Below are 23686 nucleotides of genomic sequence, written 5' to 3'. Positions count from 1 at the left end.
ACTGGCTTTCTCTATTCAGGTCCCTGACAAAGACGGTGGCATCCTGCTGTACATGTAGATGGGTCAGGGCAAAGTTATTCCCTGCTTTGAAGCCCTTCCTTCCGGTTCTTCTGAGATATGACCCAAGTTTGCCAAGGAGAGCTCATGGTCAGGCCCTGGCAATCTTACGGCATTTATCCCTAACTTGCCCTCCATCCCTGGCTCCTCACTTAGCTCTGTCTGCCTCGATGGACCACTTTAGTTCCAACTCTGGGTATCACAGTGTTCCTCATAAAGGAACACTCCAGATCCTTGGGCAGCTACCTCTTTTTCATTATTTAGATACCCACTTACTGTCAGCCACTCAGATGTGATTTTGAACAGCACAGATGGAGCAACTCCTTTCCTCTCATTCTTTTCAGCACTTACCACTGTATGAATGGCTTACATCTGAAATTTGTATATGAACTACATTTTATTAAATAAAAACACTTGTACATTTCAAAACATCTTTTCAAACACGTGAAAAAATTAATCTTAGAATTGTACCTGCCAACCATCCATAGCAAGAAATCTTTACAATGTGTTAGTGCTAAATGCTTCACATGTATCATATTTAAATCTTATAACATCCTGTAAAACAGCACCCCATTTTAGAAATGGGGAAATTAAAGCACAGAAGAGTTAAATAAATTGTTCAATCTCAGAGAAGATGGTCGGAAGGCAGAAATAGAACTGAAATCAGGGCTAACTAACCATAAAACTTAAGCTTTTAGCTATTATTCTGCCTCTGCTTTGAAGTTCCTATGCTCTAAGTATATCACCATCACAATGAAAACACAAAATCGGGTATTGTGGCTTGAATATGGTTGTCCCTATCAAAACTCATGTTAAAGCTTGGTCCATAATGTAACAGTGTTGAGAAGGTGGAACTTTCAGAAGCATCTGAGTTATGAGGGATCTTCCCCCTTAAAGGGATTAATGTAGTTTCTAAAAGACTGGGTTACATATGGCAAGAGTGGGTTATCATAAAATTAATTTTGGCTTCCTCGGCTTTCTATTTCTTCCCCTCTCCTACACATGTGATGCTTCTCTTGAGTTGCTACAGCACAAGACCCTTCCAGAAAGTGACAAGATGTGGCAACCTAAACCTGGACTTCCCAGTCTCCAGAGCTATGAGCTCAAACAAACCTCTTTTCTTTATAAACTACCCAGACTCAGATATTTTGTAACAGCAACATAAAATGGACCAAGACATCCATGATTTTCATCACTTCTAGCATAATTCATACTTACTCTTTTCACACTGTTACTACCACCAAGGCAACCAAGAGCTCCAGATCTTTCAGCAAAGAACTCTCCTAATGACAGACGTAAATAACTGCCATTGTCTTTGTCAAATTCTGATGTGTTAACTGATTTCTTCAAAAGATTATAATTAATTGTAGCTACCCAGGATGTATCTCCAAATGTAGCTGAAGTGTTCTGAGCATCTATGTTTTCTGCCTAGAAACAAAAAAAGTTATTGTTTCATATCGTCCCCCATCTCCTGAAAGGCTTCTGTTATTCCACTATGAGAAATTGAAGGAAAAAAAAACAAAAACAAAAAACTAAGATAACTCAAAAACTAATTTTTAAAAAGTTCACCCAAAACGTTTGGACAAATTAAATCATGAGCAGCTACAAGTCAACAGAAAAGAAGCTTTTTTTAGAATACTTACAATATGTATAGTCTTACTATGTTAAACACCAGTTATCACAAATAAGAATCTTTAGACAGTATACTAATCTTTACCAAAATCAAATAGGATTACTTCATTTTAAAACATACTTTAAAAAGCTACAGAAATAACTGTGAAGGATTTTAAAGCAATTTTAAGTGAATTAAAGATATGTCTTATTTATTATTATTCTTACTATTTATTGTGTTTATTGTGTGCTGCTTGGGATGCAATGTAGGGCACAGTAGGCAAACACACCCCTGAGCTATACCCCCTTCCTAAAGGTGTATTTTGTGGCTGGGTGTGGTAGCTCATACCTGTTGTCCCAGCTACTCTGGAAGCGGAGATCAACTGTGATTGGGAGGATGGAGGTTCAAGGCCAGCAAGAACAAAAGTTAGCAAGACACCGTTTTCAACCAAGAAGGTTGGGTGTGATGGCACATGCCTGCCATCCCAGCTACGCACAGAGTGTACATAGGAGGACTTTGGTTCAGGTCAGCCCAGGCAAAAACACTAGACCCTATTTGAAAAATAACTAAGACAAAAAGAGTTAAGAGTGTGGTTCCAGTGGTAGAGCACCTACTTAGCAAGCAAACAGCCATGAGTTCAAACCGTAATATCATCACCAAACAAACAAAAAGATATTTTGGTATGGCAGGATTCTTTAATAATATAGAAGGAAAAAGGAGAAGTTGCCTTAACATAAAAAAAACAAAATAATTCTCTACTAACTATTCAGAAAGAAATGAGCATTTTGCTATATTTAAATAAATAAAAGAAAAAAATTTGGGGGTGGGATTGGGGTTTGACTCAGGGCTTCATGCTTGAAAATCAGGTGGTCTACTCCTTGAGCCACACCTCCAGCCCAAATACAAGAAAAAATTTAAACTCTGGCTAGAGCAAATAATTACAAACCTGTATAAATTGATGTTCTTTATTAAATTCTTCTTCATCTTGAGCAATCAAATCCAATGCTTCAGCTTAAAAAAAAAGAAGTTTATATAATTTCATTATACTAGCATGCATATAGAACTTAGATAGTTAGGGAAATGAAATACAAAGATAACACAAAAAGTACATGATAGACTCCACTCAGATGAGGTAACTGTGAGATGACTACGTCTGTGCTTGTTAAACTTTCACTAGTGAGCATGCTACTGTGATTGATTTCAACATTGCCAATTTGCCCTAATTTGCTACGCGGCTTTTCATTGTAAGCTTTTAATTGTTAAAAGATTATAAGCAAGTCAGGCATGGTGATACATGCCTGCAATCCCATCTCACTGACCCAACTACCCTGAAAGCTGAGGCAGAAAGCTCACTTGAGCCCAGGGGTTGGACACCAGCCTGGGCAACATATGAATAACCTCCTACCAAATCCAAAAAAAGAAAGATTCCAATTAACTTAGCTTTGAAGAGCTTGGTACACCTCAAGGTACTTGCCCTCAAATATGCATGGTTTTCATCTGGCACTATCAGACTGACAAAGCCTTTCTACAAGATAGTCACAAGGATTTCTACTGGGGCTCGCAAGCACTGTGTGCCCAGGAATGGAGTTGATTTACATAGTCTCATGTTGAAGGAAAACCCTAATATCCACCCCTCAATGATCCCATAAGGAAATGAGTGTCAACCTTCTCACATACACTTACTAACTATGCCAAAGCCTACAAAATTAAATGCCTCAGAGGTTAAGAGTTAATGGGTAAAGAAAGGCAGGTATAACACAACTGGGAGTGGGGAGACAGTGCAAAGAAGTAGGCATGTGACCCCGCTTCAGGTACCTGCTCCACAAGAAAGTGTTATTTTATCAGCACATATTAATTGTATAAAGGGGTTTCATTAAGCTATTTCTAAAATGCATATAATGCACTTTGCTCAAACTGACCCCCTCTATTACTTTTTTTTCTCCTCTCCCTCTATTTTTCAAAACAATTTTAACAAGCTCATTATCTTATTTTTATATGCACATAGTACTTCAGTCATATTCATCATCACTGCACCCTCTTCTTTGACCCTCCCTGAACCCACTGATTCCCACCTCCAAGTCACTTTTTTAAAAGGTGTAGCCTCCCCATATGAGAAAATGTAGTATCTTTCTCAGTCCAGCTTAATTCACTTAACATAATGATAATGATTTCCAGTGTCATCTATTTTCCTGCAAATGACATAACTTCATTTCTTCTTTATGGTTGAATAATTCTCAATTGTGTATAGATACTAGATTTCTTTTTTCATTCGTCTGTTGAAGGACAATTAGGCTGATGCATAGTTTGACTAGTGAACAGGGCTGCTAATAAACATAAGCGTGCAGGTATTTCTATAGTATGCACACTTACATTCCTACAGATACATGTCCAGGAGCGGTATAGCAGAACCATATGGTAGTTCTATTTTCAGTTTTTTGAGGAGCCTCCATACTGCTTTCCCTAGTGACTACACTAATTTACATTCCATGCTGATCTCTACAGTGGAGATCACCAATAGTATAAAAGGGCTCCTTTACCCCACACCCTCAGCAGCATTTGTTGTTGTTGTTTTCTTGATGACTGCCATTCTGGACTGGGGTGAGATGGAATCTCAGTGCTGTTTTGATTTGCATTTCCTTTATGGTAAGGATGTTGAACACTTCTTCATACATTTATTAGTACTTCTTTTAGAACTGTCCAATTCATTTACCCATTCACTGATTGGATTAGTTGTTCTTTTAGTGTTCAGTTTTTTAGGTCTTTATATATTCTGGATATTAATCCGTAATCCATTATATAGATTTTCTCCTATTCTGTAGTGACTCTGGTAGATTTTTCCTTTGCTGTATAGAAAACTTTTAATTTGATACAAAATCCCATTTGTCAATTCTTGCTCTTATTTCCTAAGTAACTGGGAGTTCTATTCAGAAGGTGTTATCTATATCTTCCTGGGTTTTCCCCTAGTATCTTCAAGTCTCATGTCTTACATTTACAACTTTCATCCATTTTGAATTAATTTTTGTATGGAGTGATAGATAAGGCTCTAGCTTCAGTCTTATACATGTGGATATCCAATCTTCCCAGCACCATTTGTTGAAGAGGCTGCCTGTTCTCCACTACGTTTTTAGTGCCTTTGTCAAAAGTCAGATGACTGTATCTGTGTGGATTTACTTTCTGGATCTTCTATTCCATAGGTCTACAAGTCTGTTTTTGTAGCAGTACCACGCTATTTTTGTTACTATGGCTCTGTAGTATAATTTGAAGTCAAATGCTGGATACCTCCAGCATTGCTCTTTTTGCTCAGTATTGTACCATCTATTGGGAGTCTTTTATACTTCCATATGAATTTTAGGATTGATTTTTGTTTCTACAAAAAATGACATTGGAATTTTATGGGGATTACACCGAGTGTATAGATTGCTTTATACAGCCATTTTCACAATATTCCATCTTCCAGTGTCTTCTTTAATTTCCTTCTTCAAGGTTTTGTAGTTTTTATTGTATAGGTCTTTTACATCCTTTGTAAGATTTATTCCTAGGTATTTAATATTTCTTTAAGGCTACTGGTGAATGGGACTGTTTTCCTGCTTTCTCAAGATTTTGTATCCCACTGATACAAAAACTAGACAATAACACAACAAAAAAGAAAATTACAAGCAAGCATAAAGCCCTGGAGTACAAACCCCAGTACCACCAAAAGAAATGTAAAAAGGAGAAAATTACAGAACAATTTCCTTATTGATTTTGTATCCTGCTACTTTGCCTAAAGTGTTTTATGAGATCTAAGGGTTTTGGTTTTTTTGATGGCTTTTAAATAGGGAACCTTTGACTTCTCCTTTTCCTATTTGCATCCCTTTACTTTCTATTGATTTACTGCTCTAAGAATTCAACCACTATATTAAATAAGAGTACAGAGAATGGACAATCTTGACTTCATAGGAAATGGTTTTGGTTTTTCCCCATTTAGTATGATGTTGGCTATAGGTTTATTGTATAAAGTCTTAATTATATTGAAGCACATTCTTTATCTTCCTAGTTTCTTCAGGGATTTTATCTCGAAGGGATTCTGAATTTTGTCAAAGTTTTTTTCAGCATCTCTTGAATGATCATGTGATTTTTGCTCGATTTTATTTATATGCTGTATTACATTTATTGATTTACATATGTTGAACCATCTTTGCATCCCTGGAATGAAACCAACTTGAATCATGGTGTATAATATATTGCTGAATTTTGTTTGCAAGTATTTTATTGAGAATTTTTGCATCTGTGTTCATCAAGGAAATGGATCTATAATTTTCTTTTTTTGTTACTGGTGTTCTTCTTTAAAGATATGGTAGAATTTAGTAGTGAATCCATCCAATCCTAGGCTTTTTTTGTTTTGTTTTGTTTTTTAGAAGACTCTATATTACAGCTTCAATTTCATTGCTTATTGTAAATCTGTTTATGTGGTTTATATCCTCTTGGGTCCAATTTTGGTAGGTTATATTTATCTAGAAATTTATCTATTTCTTCAAATTTTTCCAGTTTATTAGAATATAAGCTTTCAAAGTATTTTCTAAAGATCCTCCAAACTTCATTGGTGTTTGTTGTGATATCTCCATTCTCATCTCTAATTTTATTAATTTGGGTCTTCTCCCTTTCACCCAATATTCCACAAGAAATTTTAAGAATGCTGGCTAACTGAGAGGAGACCAGCCTCTAGCCTGTCTATCTGTGGTCTGATCTGTGCCTCTGCCTACAAGCAGAAGAGTAAAGTCAGAAGGAAGAGTTCATTCATGGCTCAAACAAAAAGGATGTTCCCTACTCTCATGTACCCATCAGAGACTAATTAGATCCAAAATCCCCTTTTGGAAATGTGGACAGTCCCACACTAACAACCTAAAAGACAAAATCTATCTAGCTTGGACACAAGCTAGATAATGCTTTCAGTCAGAATAAGAACACCAAAGAAACCTTGGGATTCTTACTGTCAGAATAGTGTTAGTTCTATACCTTATGAAGCAATCATGTCTTAAGGAAATACAGAGAACCTATGACTAGAACATAGGACCTCTGACTGAGCTTTAGAACCACAAACCCTCACCCCATTACATGAAAAATAGTATATTCCACATACGTAAGTTTCTATGAAGAGTCTCTCTAGATGTATGACTCAAAGTAAGTTAAAACCACTGTCCTAAAAGATGAAAGCATCGGCAAAACCAAGAGAAGGGAAATAGGAAACTTAGGCAATAATAATGTAACACAAAATAAACTTTATTTCAATGAGCTAAATATCATATGGTTTTAAAATCACTGTGTAGATACATCAAAATACTACTCATAGATTTCAAAGTACTTTTCACTTGAATTTTAATGAACTCTTCAATTTAAACATCTACAATACTATAGTGTTACATTTTCTGCTCCTCAGAAATCAGCCATAGATGTTAAGGATGCAGGGTTTTTGTAAGAATCTATGTCTAATTCTTTGCCACACCTAAAACAATAGTCTTTCTCATTTGTCACCTGAATACTTCACTGGTAAAACTATGAAGCAGCCTTTATATACCCTCCTCCATCCTAAAATCTTGGTCCACAAATGTAAGTTATGTAAAACCTCAAACAGATGGAGCCATCAGAGAGAGGCTGACAAGCCTGAAGGAAGAAAAGTCCACCTCTCAAAGGAAATCTTTTGAGTAAAATCTATAAACAGGTACATTTGTTTTTCAAATGACTTGGACATTATAAAATTATGCCCTTGGTCAAACTTTCCTCTTTCAAACATCACTTTCTTTGACATTTTAAAATGCACCCCTTTCTCATACCGTAAGAAAGTTCTCATTTCATCCTGACCTAGAGTTCATCCTTTGTTTCCTTCCATTAAACCTTGTAATCATTTTCCATACTATCTCCATTATCTCACCACCCATGCTAGTCAGTCTTTCCTGACAGAGTATTGTTCCTCCCTAAGCACAAAAATGGTTTCACTTGACATTTTCCATCATCTATCTTTGATTTTTTTTGTTCAAGTAGCTAGAGTCTTGTTAAAGTTTCTCATTTTCTCTTTATATACATATGTTCTGTCTTCCCTGCCTTTTTACACAAATGTTAGAAGTTTGTATGTTTTTCTACTGGATTTTAATTTATTAATTTAAAGACAGGCTGGCCTTAAACTTCCTGCTTCAGGGCCTGAGTGCTAGGTTTACAGGCATATGCCACAATGTGCAATTAAATAATTTATTTTGGCAATCATTTCATATTAGTACCTAAAGGGCTCCTTCACTTTTTTTTTATGACCACAGGCTACTTCTTCTATATATAGGCCTTATTTTATCAGGCCCCTATTTTGTATATGTGCATTGGTTTTCATCTTATTACAAACAATGCTACAAGTAAGAAGTGCTCATATAGCACACATGTCATTTGTGCAGGTGTACTTGAAGAATAAATTACCAGAAGTAGAATTGATTGGTTATATGCTATGTGCATTTGTAAATTTGCTACATGCTACAATATTGCCATTGCTAGAGGCTGTGCCAAGAATGGACTAGAATACCTGTTTCCCTCATATCTTCCAAATACAGTTTTATCAAACTTTGGGATCACCACAAATGAAGTGCAAAATACTATTACTGAGTAGATATACTCTGCTTTTTTTCTTTATTAAATGGCACTTTCATTGAGACATCATGGAATTTACAAACCAGAACTGTTTACAAATGTAAACAGTGTGGCCTTTAAGATAATTAAAAACCTTTTTAAGTACTAAAATTTTATATTATGATTTGTTTATCCTAAAAAGTGTGGCAAAAAAAAAAAAAAAAAAAAGTGTGGCCAGGCACAGGTGGCTCACACCTGTAATCCTAGCTACTTAGAAGTCTGAAATTAAGAACATCACAGTTCCAGGCAAGCCCAGGCAACAACTTCATAAGATCCATATCAACTAATAGTTGGGTGCAGTGGTGCAGAGCTATCCTCCCAGCTACATGGGAGGCCAAAATTAGGAGGATCATGGTTCTAGGCCAGCCTAGGCAAAAAAAGGTAAACAAGACCATATCTCAATAGAAAATGCTAGACGTGGTATGTGCTTATTATCCCAGCTATGGTGGGAAGTGCAAAATAGGAGGATCAGCCTGGCCAAAAAAGTGAGACCCTATCTCCAAAATAACCAAAGCAAAAGTGCTAGGGGTGGCTGGCAGAGAGGCTCAAGTGGTGCAGTGCCTTCCTAGCAAGTGTGAGGCCCTGAGTTCAAACACAGTACCCTCCCCTACAACAGTGACCTTCTCTGTGAAATCCTTTAGCTATGCATATTTCTTAAAATAAATAAATAAATAAATAAATAAAATTAAATAAAACAAAGACATTTCTCCTCTAAACTTCAAAACTTCATTTGGTTTGTGTGTCTTATTCTGGCTTCTGTATTTTGGATTGTTGTCTAATTCCTCATTTCCTAAAAACTGGAGTAATGTCTTATTTATCTTTGTACTGCCACATCACTAGACATTTAGGAGAAGCTAAGTACAGGCAATAGTTAGAAAACGTCTCTGGCACCTTGTGAACCCACTGCAATCAAGACTGGGCTTCACAGGCTGGTGGACACCTCACCTTGTGCCAGCAACAGAGGTGCTCAAGCACTGTGGACTACAGGACAACAACATCATTCCAGACTAAGGCTCAAACTGTCATGACCTATAAGACCTAAACTAACAGACATTTACCATGTCAGTGACTATGCTAATCAACAAACTTCACCTCTTCTTTTAATTCTCTTATCCTTTGAGATTTTGTTTATCTTTTCTGTCACTTTTCTTCCACAATTTCCACCCCATTCCTTATCTTTTACTCCAAAACAGACTGGCTTTAGTAAATGCACATTCATTAGAATATTTCTTTTACTTGGGACAAAATTTTAAAAGTAACCAAGGAAAGCTTGAAGTCACTTCCAATCCTTCAATAGCATGAATCCTAAACAAAAGTGAGAGTGCTGGTCTGACTTACTACCCTTGGTTAAGGAAACAATTAGGACTGATTGACAAACTCAAGCCTTTTTTCCTATAAAAAGTACTAAAGAGCTTCCAGAATGATTATACTCCAGAAACATTTGATGGGACTGACCTATATAGAAAGGCAATCTCAGAACATCATCAGAAACAATGAAAACTGGTACAATAAAGTGTTTAGCTATATACTTACTACCAGATTTGAAGTCTTCATTCATCTCATCATTTGGAGACATCTGCAAATCTTGTTCATCATTAAAAGATGTATAATAGGCAAGGTCAGTGACCCATCTGCCCTCTTCATTTTGATAGACCACATTCTGTAGGAGATCTGTTTCTAAAAATAGAATTCCAAAAACATCCAATGACATGTGAAGAAACTAATATACAATACCCTCAAATAATGTTTATGTTTAGTTGAATACTTATTGATTGTACTGACATCTGCCCAAACTGGTTAGAAAAAAGGAAAATCCATCTCCCCCACCAAAAAAAGTATCTCTGTGATGGCAGCAAGCCAACCTTACTGACAAAAATCTGTAGTGCAAAATGAGTGATAAAAGAAAAGAAGACTAAGACTTAGAAAGGTATATTTGCACTAGATTTAGGCTCAAAGATAATACTTCTGAGCAACAATCCTCCAACACTAGTATATTTAAAAATCTTTAAAATCTACGAAAAATTCAAGTATTTCAAAATGAAAGACTTGCAAGTTCCACATGGCAACATAACCTACTGAAAATGTGTAAGCCTCTTATATATTTATTTCTATTTAAGATGATAATATAAGCCACTTACCATCTTTATTCTTTTCAATGGACTCAGAACATGCACACGTTCTCCTTTCACAAGTTGGTGACCGAAGAATATCAGTGGAGTTAATTCCATTATCACTAGTGGGCTTCAGAGATGAAGTTCCCACATTTTTTTGAATAGACACTGTAGGAGTCTTAGCGTCTAAGCATCTATCCACATGCAAAACTGTTTCTGAGTCTAATGTTAAATGCTTATTTTGATGAGGAGACTCTCCCCCCTGTTTTACAGAGGAAGAAAAGGCAACATCATCTTTGTCAGCACTGGCATCGTGAAAATAAGCAGGATTAAGTTTCCCATTGGTATCACTGAGAATCTTCACCAGAACATCCTCTCTTGCACTCTCCTTAAAAATCAGTAACAGAGCAACAGTAAGTTTTGGTTTCTATAACTTATTTTAAATGTTCATGGGAAAATGATATAATTGGTATAAATTTTTATTATAAAAAGGACCAGACTAAATGGTATTCATTATATTTTAAGACTATATATGAAACAATGTTAAGCAATTTATCAAAACCCAACTTTTAGGAATCCCTTGCTTTATTGACTGAGCTAGCTAGGCACTTCCAAAATCCAACTTTTAAAATGTAGTCACAGCAAACATACTTTGTCAATTACATTACAGGATGATACAGTTATAAATTTAACTTTTATAATGACCAATAAAAGTCTCTAAAAAAGTGGTAAATCCATTACTGGGACCAGGTTCACAAAATTAATATGAAAAAAAGACACTCATTATGCTGGTGGCACAGGCCTGTAATCCCAACTTCTTAAGAGGCAGAGTCAGGAGGATGGAGAGTTGAAGCCAGCCTGGGCAACTTTAACAAGATCCCATCTTAAAAACAACAAAACCAAAAAAAAAAAAAGGCTGGGGCATAGCTCAAGTGGTAGAGTGCTTGCTTAGCAAGAGAAGCCCTGGTTTCAATCCTCAGTACTGCAATAAATAAATACATACATACATACATACACCACCACTATTAATAGGACCAAAATATTGGCTATTATAAATGCCACTGAGAAACCCAGTAACAATTATATAGACATAGTAAACAAAGCCTCTCACACACTTTCCCAAATGACACTTCCAATTCTTTCCTAAAATAATAGCTGCTGAAAAGAAGCTCAATTGCTTGCAATAGACATTTAGCTACCCACCACAATCTCAAGTGTCAATAAAACCTGTAACAACTGCCCTTACTACCATAACAAGATATACAATAACAAAATAGCCTCATCAGCAAAACTTCTTATGCTTTTGTGACTTCTGCTTCCAGAAACTCCACCAGGTTCTCACAGGAATTATTAAAGAAAAATTCCTCAGGCTTCGGGAAAGGGGAAAGGAAGAGGAACAACTTTGAAATATGCCAGAGCACTCTTCTTAACATAGTATGCCCACAGGGAAACCAGTAATCAGAGCCTAACCCCTGGGGGTTTATCAGAACTTAATTACCCTGGGAGAAGGCAAACACCAACTCCAGCTCCCTCTAGCCATCCTATCTAACAAAGGGCAGAGAAAAATACTGAGAAACACTTGTGAAATCCATAAAGGCACAGGGTCTCTACAAGACTCAGATCTAATCACAGAATTATGGAACACTCTCCTCCCAATACACCTAAAACTAAAGGCCTATTCATAGCAGTTCTTTTATTTGCTAAATCATGTCCAACAACCAAGATAAAAATTCACACTAAAAGGCGAGAAACAGTGCGAAAGGACACAGCAAAATCACAAGCAGACATAGCAGGGATGATGGAATTTAAAACAACCATGAATAATATGCCCAAGGACTCTAATGGATATAGTAGAGTGTTTCTAAATTGAGCTATACATTCAATGTAATCTCAATCAAAATCCCAGGTCACTTCTGAATACTAACAAACTGATTCTGAAGTTTACACAGAAAGGTAAAACACCAAGAACAGCCATCACAATACTGAAGGATAAGAATAAAGTAGGAGGACTGACACCACCCAACTTCAAAAGCTGTAGTAACCAAGGCAGTGTGGTATTGGGGAAAGAACAGACAACTGGATCAAGGAAACAGACAGCCAGAAGTAGCCACAGAAATAAAATCTTCAATAAAATAGTAAAGACAATACAATGGAGCAAAGAGTCTTTTCAGTCTAAGTGACCATCCCAGGATGAATAAAGAAAATGCAGTATAGACACAAAATATAGTACTATTCAGCCTTTAAAAAAAAGGAAATTCTGAGCTGGATGTGGTGGTGCATGCTTATAATCCCAGTTACTCAGGAGTTAAAGATAGGAGGATCAAGGTTTAAGGCCAGCCCAGACAAAGTTAGAGATCTCATTTCAAAAAACAAGCTGGGTATAATTCAGTTGGGAGTATACCAGAAATGCCATCTAAAATAATCAAGGGGGGGCTGAATGAAACCATGATTAATCACCTAAGCTTTTCAAACCTTTTTGTGTCTCGACATCAAATCTGTTAACCTTATCATGTCATCATTTCTTGGTCTTTAACATACAAATAAAATATGTTCTTTGTATTTTAAAAAAGTAAGTGCCAGAGCACCTGCCTAGCAAATGTGAAGCCTTGAGTTCAAACCCCAGTACTGCCATAAATAAATAAATAAGCAAGCAAGCATCCCATTAGCTGGCAAGACTGAAGTAGGAGGGTGGTGGTCCAAGGAAAGCCCCAGGCAAAAATAAAAATAAACCAAAGTAAAAAGGTCTACAGGTATGGTAGAGCACTTGCTAGGCCCTGAGTTCAAACCCCAGTACTACCAATAAATAAATACACAAGTACATAAATAAATAAGTAAATAATAAATAAAAAAGATTCTGTCATTGGTGACAATGTGGATCAACCTGGAAGATACTATGCTAAATGAAATAAACTAGGCACAGAAAAACAAATTCTGCATGGTCTCAATTATATATGAAACTAACAAATTCAAACTCATTAAGTAGAGAACAGAATGCAGGCTACCAAAAGTGAGGGAAAACTGAGGGGCAAGAAGGAGAACATGAAGTTGTCAGTCAAAGGGTACAAAGTTTCAGTTAGAGGAATAAATTTTGAGATCTACTGAATAGCAGTAGATCTACTGAATAGCAGCAGAGTAGCTATCTCAATAATATTATCTCAATAATAACGTATACTGTTATTACTGATATGTTACTATATTAATAAGTATATAGCATATAGTATCTCAAAATAACTAAGAAAACAAATTTCAAATATCTCATTACAAAAAAAAGGATAAGTGAGGTGACAGATTTAATCAGCTTGATTTAATAATTCCATACTGTACACACATATCAAATCATTATATAGTGCCACATATATACAATTATGATCTGTCAATTAGTAATAGTTTTAAAACTTCCAAAATAAAAAGGTTAGGGTTTTTAAAGAAAAAGAAGATACAGACAGTCGATAAATAAGCATATGAAAAGGTGCTCCACATTAGGAAATGCAAATAACAATGATATACCTTACATACCTATTAGAATAGCCACAATCCAACACACTGACACTACCAAATGCTGGTAAGGATGCAGAGCAAAAGAAATTCTAATTCACTGCTGGTGGGAACTATATGACAACTATATGACGTTCTGGAAAAGGCAAGACCACAGAGGGGAATGTTGAAATGCTGATCAAAGGGCAAAGGGTAGAAAATTTCAGTTAGACAAGAGAAGTAAGTTTTTTAGTCTAACTCTCTCAGCAAAATCTAGGAGTTAGGATGTCTGAGGAAAGAGGGGAAAAAAAAAAAGGAATTCAATGTTCTTCTAGGATGTGGGGTTTCAAGAGGAGATAATGAAACTATTAGAAAGAGTTCAGCATATTAGCATCTAAGGGAAACAAACAGACAACAAAACTCCCTGGTGGTAACATGCTAACTGTCTCAAATAATAGCCGAGAAATTTATGCCTGATAATAAATGAAGGAAAAGAATGGCGGCCATCTACAGGATGTCATAGAACATACTTAAGGAATTTTGAGTTGCCATTGTTGAGCATATCACCAAAAAAAAAAAAAATATGACACATTAGTAACTATAGACACATAATGATTTGAAAAGTATTAAAATACACAAACGTGTTTTCTTAGGAACTGATGAAAAGCTGTTAACAGAAACTTCGGAATGAAGAAGAAGAAAAGTTGGAGGAGAAGGAGAGGCTAGAACAAGGATGAAAAGAGTAAGAAAAAACTTGAAGCCTGGACACAGTGGCTCAAGTCTATAATCTGGAAGACAATGATGGGGAGGATGGTATTTCAAAGGGTGAGGGATTAGTTTCATGAAACTCCATCTCAAACAATGGCTGGATGTGGTGGCATACGCTTGTGTGTCATCCCCAGCTAAGCCAGGAAGCACAAATAAAAGGATCACAGTCCAGGCTGGCTGGGCAAGACCTTATCTCAGAAACAGCCAAAGCTGAAAGGGCTGGAGGCATGGCTCAAGTGGTAGAGTGCCTGCCTAGCAGCATAAGACCCTGAGTTCAATCCCTAGTACTACAAAAAAACAAAAAAAAAAAGGAAAAAGAAAAAGCTTGAAAATGATGAAAATAATGAAAAATAATTATTAAACGAAGTAAAACAAGAATAAAATCAAGATTATCAATTATTACACACAAAAAAATTTTTTTTCGAATTCAGGGCTTCACGCTCTATCACTTGAGCCACTCTAACAGCCCTTTTTTGTGCTGAGTATTTTCAAGATAGGGTCTCATTAACTATTTGCCCAGTCTGAACCAAACCCTAGCTCCTGATCTCTGCCTCCTGAGTAACTAGGATTATAGGTTTGAACTATGGGAGCCAGGCTATACTAAATTTTTTAAGGTTATTTTGTTCTTTAAAAGACATAGTAACCAGACATGGTGGCTCACATCTATAATTCCAACACCATGAAGTGGACCAATAACATACTAGTAGAAACACAGAACACAGAGAAAAGGGGAAAGTACAAATATTTGGGAAACTTGCAGAATTTGATTTAAAACACTAATTTATTGCACTAATATAATATCCTACCCCAAGACACATAATCAAGCTGTCAAAAGACAAAGAGCTCAGTGTGCACACTCATGTGCTCTCTCCCCCACTCTCTCTTGCTCTCTCGCCTTCTGTTGCACTTCTGTCTTCCACCATGGGATGAGGCAGCAAGAAGGCCCTCACCTGGTGCAGCTTATTTTTCTGACTCTTGAACTTCTTGGCCTCTAGATTCATGAGCCACTAAATTTCCAAGTCTGTAGTTTTCTATTACAGCAACACAAAACAGATTAAGACACTGACAAAACTATCCTTCAAAAGTGAAGGAAAAATTAAGATATACCAAGATAAAAGCTAAAAAAGCTCATTAACCACAAAACTTGGCCTGCAAAAAATGCTCAGAATAAGAGCTGGGGGTGTGGCTCAAGTACCTACCAAGCACAAGGCCCTGCGTTCAAACCTTAATAACGCCCCCACAAGCACACACACAAGAAGAAAGAAATGCTCAAAGGAGTTCTTCAGGTTGAAATGGGTACAAGACAGTAACTCCAAGACATAGGAAGAAACAAAGATAGGTAAAGGTAAACATGGTTATGTACCACATAACAATGTTGTGGTTAACAATGGACTAAACGACAGTGGTCCCGTAATATTTTATTGCTTAATGACACAGTGGCCATCTTAGTCTGTGTAAGAACACTCTATGATGCTCACACAACAAAGAAATCACCTAATGACATTTCTCAGAGTGTATCCATGTCATTAACTGGCACAAAACTGCATTAGAATTATATAGATCTGTACTGCAAACTACATATGCACATCAATGATAAATCTGTATTAGACTATACGTACACATCAATGATAATATGCATGACAACATCCTCAGCAGTATCCTAGGAGGAAAACCCCATGGACTCTCATCCTGGTTATGTGAGCGAAGGAACTTGTACTTTATTTGTATCTAACTGGTTTCTCTGATGAACTGCAATTTTCTAAGGTGCTGACCAGGCAACTACTAGATAAGTAAAATATTTCCATACATCGTAAAATATTAGAGTAGAATACAACTACTATAGTAAGAGTTCAAACAAATGAATATAATCTAGAGTTACCGAAAAGTAATCAGGGACCTGACCTAAAATTGGAAAGATGGTAATAATCTAGATTAGGGAAGGAAGGGAGGAAAGTAAATAGAAACACATACAACAGTAAAAGAAACACAGGCCAGATTATATAGTACCTTAAGGATTATTAGCTTGAAACATACGGACAAAGAATATTATATATAAAAAAAGCCAGGTAACAAAGATTGAACTGATGGTGACAAGCATAAAAAAGAAGAAAAATACTGTAGATGAGGGAATAAATTAGACACTTTGAACTTGAATAGGGGCTAAACAGAAAAGAACAAACTTAAGACATTAAGGTCTAGACATACTGACAGAATTCAGGTCCTCTGGACTTCATCTCCCCTAAAATCGTAACACCATCACTTACTGCTTTAATGTACTGTGAGGATAAAATGACTTCTCTATGTGTATGCAACACATTCCCTTTAAATAGTAAAAATCACCAAACAGTTCTGAGGCAAACACATACATATATACTAAAGAAGGAATAACTACCTGAGTCAGAAATGACAACCATGTTTCAAACATTATAAACAGAAAAAAACTGACATAATGAAAAACAAATATGCAGGAACAAGGTAAAAGACAATGTTTACTTTATTATCTAATGACTGCACATTGGGCTGAAGAGTTTTCCAAATAAATAATCTAAATGAAAGTCATTAAATGTTTAATCTAAGAGAATGTACATTATATATTTCATGTTAATGATATCAATGATATAAAGACAAACATTACCAGTAATGAATTACACTTTTTCTGTATTTCATAGAAGTCAACAATAATTGTTTCTTTGAAAAGCAAAAAACTGGGCTGGAAGAATGTCTCAAGTAGTAGCATGCCTGCCTAGCAAATGTAAGGCCCTGAGTTCAAAGCCCAGTACTAAGAAGGAAAGGAAGGAAAGGAAAAGGGAAGGAAGGAAAGGAAGGAACCGTGCAAACACAAAAGAGTCCTTTTTTCTTTTCATAGAAAGTTTACAGAAAATGCACATAAACTTACTCTGCTTTGATCTGAAAGGATACACTTCAAACTTTCAGCCCTTTCCTTCTCAGTTCTCCAGGTACTACAGTAAAATGTACCATCAACCTGCCTTCTACTATCTCTAGTATCCTCTACTGAAACACCTAAAAAAAGGAAAAAAAAAAAAAAAAAAAGGTAATGGAAGTAATGGCAAACCTTGAGTAATCTAATATAATAACTTCTTGTTACCACAATTATTTTATAAAGCCTAAAACAGCATTCATGACAAATTTAGCAAACTGCAAGAGAAAATAAACCTCAGTAAGAGGAAATAAACATGACAAACTTGCTACCATACACAGAATCAGTTTCTAATTCTCAAGTGTTTCAACAGTCAATCCAAAAAGAATATATTACTATATTTCTAGTATTACCAATTTGTCATGAATTATAACTACTTTTAATGTCTCTATAACAAGGAACCATGGTGAAAATAAATTAAGAAAATAATCTCATTTACAATATCACATAAAACAAAACCACTCAGGAACAAATTTAACCAAGGAGGTGAATGAGCTCTTACTCAGGTATTATTAAAACACATAGAAGAGTTAATATGAGATAAACAATAACAAGGAAACAATTTTTTTTTTTTTAAAAGAGAAGATGAAGTCAAACACAGAATTCAGGAACAAGTGAATCACATTTAACACTCACTGGTCCCAGGCAGACAGACAACATGCTCTTCTTCAGACTCTTTGTAAGTTGGTCCAGAACTTCCTGAAGAGCACGAGCCATGGGAAATCAGAGAGCTGTTATTTTTTGACTGAAACTTAGAGTTTAAGCTACTGCTTTCATTTGCCTGTTGAGAGAATATCTTAGCTGTATTAATCTGTTAAACTAAAATTAAACATTCTGATAATAAAGACAATAGGATGCGAGCAGAAAAGGGGGACTACTTAAGGGGAACCAGCGGGAAGAAGGAGGTGGAAAGGAGAGGGTATTGAGGGGTGAATGTGATTGAAGTACATTATGTAATGAAGATAACATAATGAACCCATTAAATACTGTCTGAAAAAGGGGGAGAGGTAGAACAGGGAGTTTGAGGAATATAAAGGGGGAACTTGTTTGGGATACAGTGTACACATCTATGGAAATATCACAATGATGTATTTTAATATATGCTAATAAAAATATTAGATGTTTTGAGGAAGAAGATGTGGAAAGCAGAGAATATCTGCTTTACTGAAGAATGCCAGGTTAACTAACAGAGGCATCAGAGAAATCATCACTGCAACCACTAGTGTAATACTTGTGCCTGAGAGGCTACAGAGGGCTTACTTTTAGATGACTCAAGGAAGAAAGTACTTATGGAGGGAGAAAGAAATCACTAACAGGGCAAGATGTTTACAACTGTTTAATATGAACAAAGGGTGTATATATAGATGTCCATTGTGCTTTTTCATTTTCTTTTCTTATTCCAGACAGGGTCTCAATATATGGCCCAGGTTGATCTTGACCTTGTAATCTTTCTGCTTCAGCCCCCCTAATACTGGGATTGCTGCAGTGTACTACTTCCTTTTCTTCTTTTATTTTAGCCGTACTAGGCCAAACCCAGGGCCTTGAGCTTGCTAGACAAGCACTCTACCACTTGCGCCATGCCACCAGCCTTTTTTTTTTTTCTTTTCTTTTTATTTTTTCAGATAGTGTCTCACATTTTTGCCTGAACCAGTGTCGGACCATGATCCTCCTACCTATGCCTCTTACATAGCTGGCATTACAGAAATTCACCATCACACCCAATTTATCTGTTGAGATGGAATCTCACTAACTTTTTTCCCAAGTGATCTCCACCTCCCAAGTAGCTGGGATAACAGGTATAAGTTGCCACACCAGGCTCTTTGTTTTCAATTTTGCAGGTGAGAGCAAAGTAAAAGGAAGCAAAAAATTTAAAAAGTGCATTTTGTATCAATTCAGGTTCAAAGAAAACCAAAGGCTTAAATTTAATGTTAATATCTAATTAAACCAATAGAAATTTCTAATGTCAAATTTTTTAAAAATCATAAGAATTGGAACATACCTTACTAGGATCACTTGTAGGTAACTTAAAATATTTTTCTGGAGATTCCTGTCCTTCTAGGTCTTCATATATCATTCCTGGAATTGCCAGTTGTTCAAAATAAGCTTCCAAATGATCATCATAAAACTCTTCATCATTAATCTCATCATCTATTGGTAAAATGGAGGAAAAGTAGGACACGTTTTAAAATAGGGACTGAATTACAAATAATTTTTAACCTAAAAAACTGATAAAACATAATAGGTCAGTGGATGCTATCAGTTACTTTTTACATTTGACATGAGAAAACTCTTATAATTTTAGTCTATTCTAAGTCATTATGAACATTTTAATACAATAACTAATCCCTTTGAGAGGTAAGGACAAAAACAGATTTTGGTAGGTTACAGAAAGTTAGGACATGATAAACGTGGCATTACAAACCAGTAGGAAAGGAGCAGAACATTCAGAAAACAGAGTAGCAAATGGTTAACTCAAAAAAAAAAAACAAAAAAAACCTGTCATAAAAGACAGAAGAGAGGAGAGGAGAGAATAGCAGGGAAGGAAGAAGAGTAGAATGGGAGGGGAAAGAAAGAGGGAAGGGAGGGGAGAGGAGAAGAGGAAGAAGTGGAGAGAGAGAAGAGAAGGTAGGAGAGGAGAGGAGGGGGGAGAAGAAAGGAGAGGGGAAAGGACAGGACAGGGAGGGGAGTTGAGGAGGGAAAGAGAAAAGAAAGATGAGCAAAAGAGGGGAGAAAAGGAGAGGAGTGGGGGAGAAGGAGAGGGAATAGGAGAGGACGGGGAGGGGAGTTAAGGGAAAGAAAAGAAAGATGAGCAAGAGAGGGCAGAAAAGGAGAGGAGATATTTAAGTGGTTTTCAATGTTCCAATACCCTGCTCAGCATGGTTGGCCTTCAGAGCCAGAATAGTTTGGCGCCAGCCTACTTTTATGGGTTTATTTACCACTGAAGCCTCCTGTCGGTGTTGTAAACCTGACACACAAAGCTGATAGCTAGCCTCCAATGATGGCCTTTGCTAAAGCTGCTCCTGATTCCTGAAAGGCATCTCCTTGCATGTCTAAGGGCTAGCATCTCTTCTTTCCAAAGAGCTTTACTGATACTTTTCTCAGTTAGAATTTATTTATGATTCCCTAGCAAATTTTTGTACTGTTGAAATATACTTCATGCAATCCGAAATTTAGCTATGAATCTCGTTTCTGCACTTGACTAATGAGGTCTCTTAAGGAAGAGGGGCTAAATATTCCACTGCTCTCCCAGTTTCTTAATATAGTGATTTACACTGAGGGGCATCTTTAGGTGGGTAATTGTACCCTAATGATGTCAGACTGGGAAATGAATATAATCATGATTAATTACAGAAATACGTTTTTAAAGTTCTATCACTCAATAGTGACTATCTGTTTGACAGTAAGTAGGAGCAAAAGAGGACAGCAAAACCCCCAAAAAGTTGAAATAGTAACTGCTACAACACAGACATAAAAGAGTGGCTAGATAATAACTTATGAAACATAAGTTACTTTGCAGTACCAGAAGAATCTTCCAAGCTTGTCAGTGACATAAGTTTCTCATTTTCTAATAAACTAATATGGGTGAAGTCACAGTTTGGAGTCTTGTCTTCAAAATGTTTTCGAGCATCAGGCACAACAATCTAACAAATAAAATGGCGTGTAAGAGAAGTATACTCTTTGAAGAGCACAGTACAAGACTACAAAAAAGGACCAAGTATTTTCTCAATTAACAATATGCTCCGTAAATGAGAATCACAATTTAGTCAGTGAAGAACAAGATGTTTTATATGTATTAGCATCTTTCCTTCCTGCCCCACTTTACTTCCCTCCCCTCACCCTCCCCAAGAGATATCCTTAAAATTTAAGACTTCTATCAAATTGTTTCCACATGTCTGGAGAAATTAGTAATATAGGTCATATACTAATACACAACTGAATTGGAGCAAAACAAGGCTTGATCCAGAAAGTAAAGATCATAGTTAAGTTGGACTCAGGAACCTTTATCTAAGCAACTGTTCATGACATTACACTGGAACAACTGATTTCTCTGCTCCTCAACCCAGGGATCATGTAATTCAAAAGGGCACACTGATTTATTAAGGACACTCAAGACCCAGAATGAAAACACAGTATTTCCCTCTAAGTGTCAAATTTATTTCACACTAATATCAAATATATATTAAAACAATTGATACGAGTTTAACTAGATAAAATAGGTACTGTTAAAGCAATTTTGTACTTAAAGGACAGAACTGAGCTCGTTTCATGAATATCTGAGGCATAGGATATGCCAGCACTTATTACTTCAGACCAACTCCCAGTTTTGCTGAAGCTACATCAATTGTAGTTTTGCTATGTATAAGCTGAAAACTTCTAATATTAACTAACATATATGTGAAATATGAATTTTCACTCCTCTATAATGATTCAGAAGTTGATAATATATAAAAATATACCTTGTGTTCCTGATTATCCATCTGTGACTGTAAGTGAAAATCAGGAGATGAGTCTGATTAAGAAAAACCAAAAAACCAAAAGGACAGATTATTTTTTCAACTAAATACCCAAAAAAACCTAAAAACAGAAAATTAATTTATCTTGAAATAGAAATGATTTCAAATGATTGTACAGAAATTCATCATTGGTTCACTAAGATTTTTAAAATCACAGGATGGGGAATCAAAATTCTAAACATATCACAGAACTTGAATATGAACTGAATCAAAACTTTGAAACTAACTTCTGCTTTATAGTGAAGAAACAAGGGAAATGTCACCTCAAGTAAGCAAACAGACAAGTTCAATAGAGGAACAAGCTACAGGGGACTGGCCTCACTTTTTCAATACACACAGACATAAGGGACCCAAAAAATGCACTGTACATAACATGACCCTCCTCATACCACAATTCAAGCAAACCAACAGGTTTACTGCCATACCAGACAATAAGGAAAGAATTAAGTATCCGTTGTGTTAACAGCACTATGGTCATATAAGAAAATGCCCATATTTTTAGAAATGTATACTAAAATATATAGAAATAAAATGGTGTCTAGAATTTTTAAATATCAGAAAAAATAGAAAAATGAGTAAGAAGGAGGTACAGTGGTACAATACTTTGCCTAGCATGCATGAACAAAACCTGCACCACAAAGAAAAAGAGAGAGAGAGGGAGAGAATTTGCTTTCTGTCTTTTTTTTCTTTTCCTTTTTCTTTTTTTGGCAGTATTGGGGTTCAAACTCAGGGCCTTGTACCTAACTAGGCAAGTGCTCTACCACTTGAGCACATCCCCAACAAGTAAAACAAAAATCTCAACTGAAACTAAAGGGATAAGTACATGAGAAGTCTATTGTTTTGTTTTTTTGACATGTAATTCACACATACCATAGAAGTAAACCCTTTAAGGTATACAATTCAGTAATTTTTAGTATCTTCCTAAAATTATACAATTATCACCATTTTCTAATTCCAGAATTTCATCATTCCAAAAAGAAACACTGTACCTATTAGCTAGCAATCACTCCCCATTCTCCTCTCCCGCTAGTTCCTGACATATACCAATCTACATCTCTATCAATTTGCCTATGGATAAGTGCAATCATCTATTTTGTGACCTTTTGTGTTTGCCTTCTTTAATTAGAACAATGCTTTCAAAGTTCATCTACAATATACCACAATTTTGGTTCTTTCTGTGAATGAATTAGACTCCATCATGTGAACATACACTTTGTCTATCCATTCATCAATTGATAGACATGAATTGTTTCCAATTTAAGCTACTGTTACTATGAACATTCACATACAAGTCTTTGTGTGGACATATGTTTTCCTTAGTATATACTTTGAATTGTTAGGTCATATGGTATTATGGTTTAGATATGCAATATCCCCCAAAAAGGAGGATATATGTTGAATCCTTGGTTCCCAGATAGATTAATCCATTGATGGATTCATAATACTAAATTATTGGAGGTGACAGAAATAGTAGAAGGCAGAGGCCTGGCTGGAGGAAGCAGGTCACTAGGGGTGGCCTTTGAAGGACGTATTTTGTCCTCTGCCCCTTTTTTCCACATCTCTCTGC

General features: G+C 36.0%; 1 protein-coding gene across 10 annotated transcripts in view; it reads right to left on the bottom strand.

Annotated features, from left to right (window-relative positions):
- Positions 1-23686, bottom strand: part of Cep192 (centrosomal protein 192) — a 127471-nt gene that overhangs the window by 90364 nt on the left and 13421 nt on the right. For 6 of the 10 annotated variants that reach the window (XM_074070389.1, XM_074070385.1, XM_074070383.1 and 3 more), the window contains exons 6-14: positions 22063-22115; positions 21126-21246; positions 19605-19753; positions 18242-18386; positions 17564-17688; positions 10453-10813; positions 9848-9991; positions 2616-2680; positions 1276-1485 (exon numbers count right to left, since the gene is read on the bottom strand). In XM_074070389.1, the coding sequence (XP_073926490.1) occupies positions 1276-1485; positions 2616-2680; positions 9848-9991; positions 10453-10813; positions 17564-17688; positions 18242-18386; positions 19605-19753; positions 21126-21246; positions 22063-22115 (1373 nt within the window). Of the gene's footprint in view, positions 1-1275; positions 1486-2615; positions 2681-9847; positions 9992-10452; positions 10814-17563; positions 17689-18241; positions 18387-19604; positions 19754-21115; positions 21247-22062; positions 22116-23686 lie in introns of those variants that run through there. The other 4 variants (XM_074070382.1, XM_074070388.1, XM_074070384.1 and 1 more) reach the window with 4 other exon arrangements.

The sequence above is a fragment of the Castor canadensis genome, chromosome 4 (genome assembly GCF_047511655.1).
Source record: "Castor canadensis chromosome 4, mCasCan1.hap1v2, whole genome shotgun sequence".
Taxonomy (NCBI): Eukaryota; Metazoa; Chordata; class Mammalia; order Rodentia; family Castoridae; genus Castor; species Castor canadensis.
This window is presented reverse-complemented; position numbering and strand designations above follow the sequence as displayed.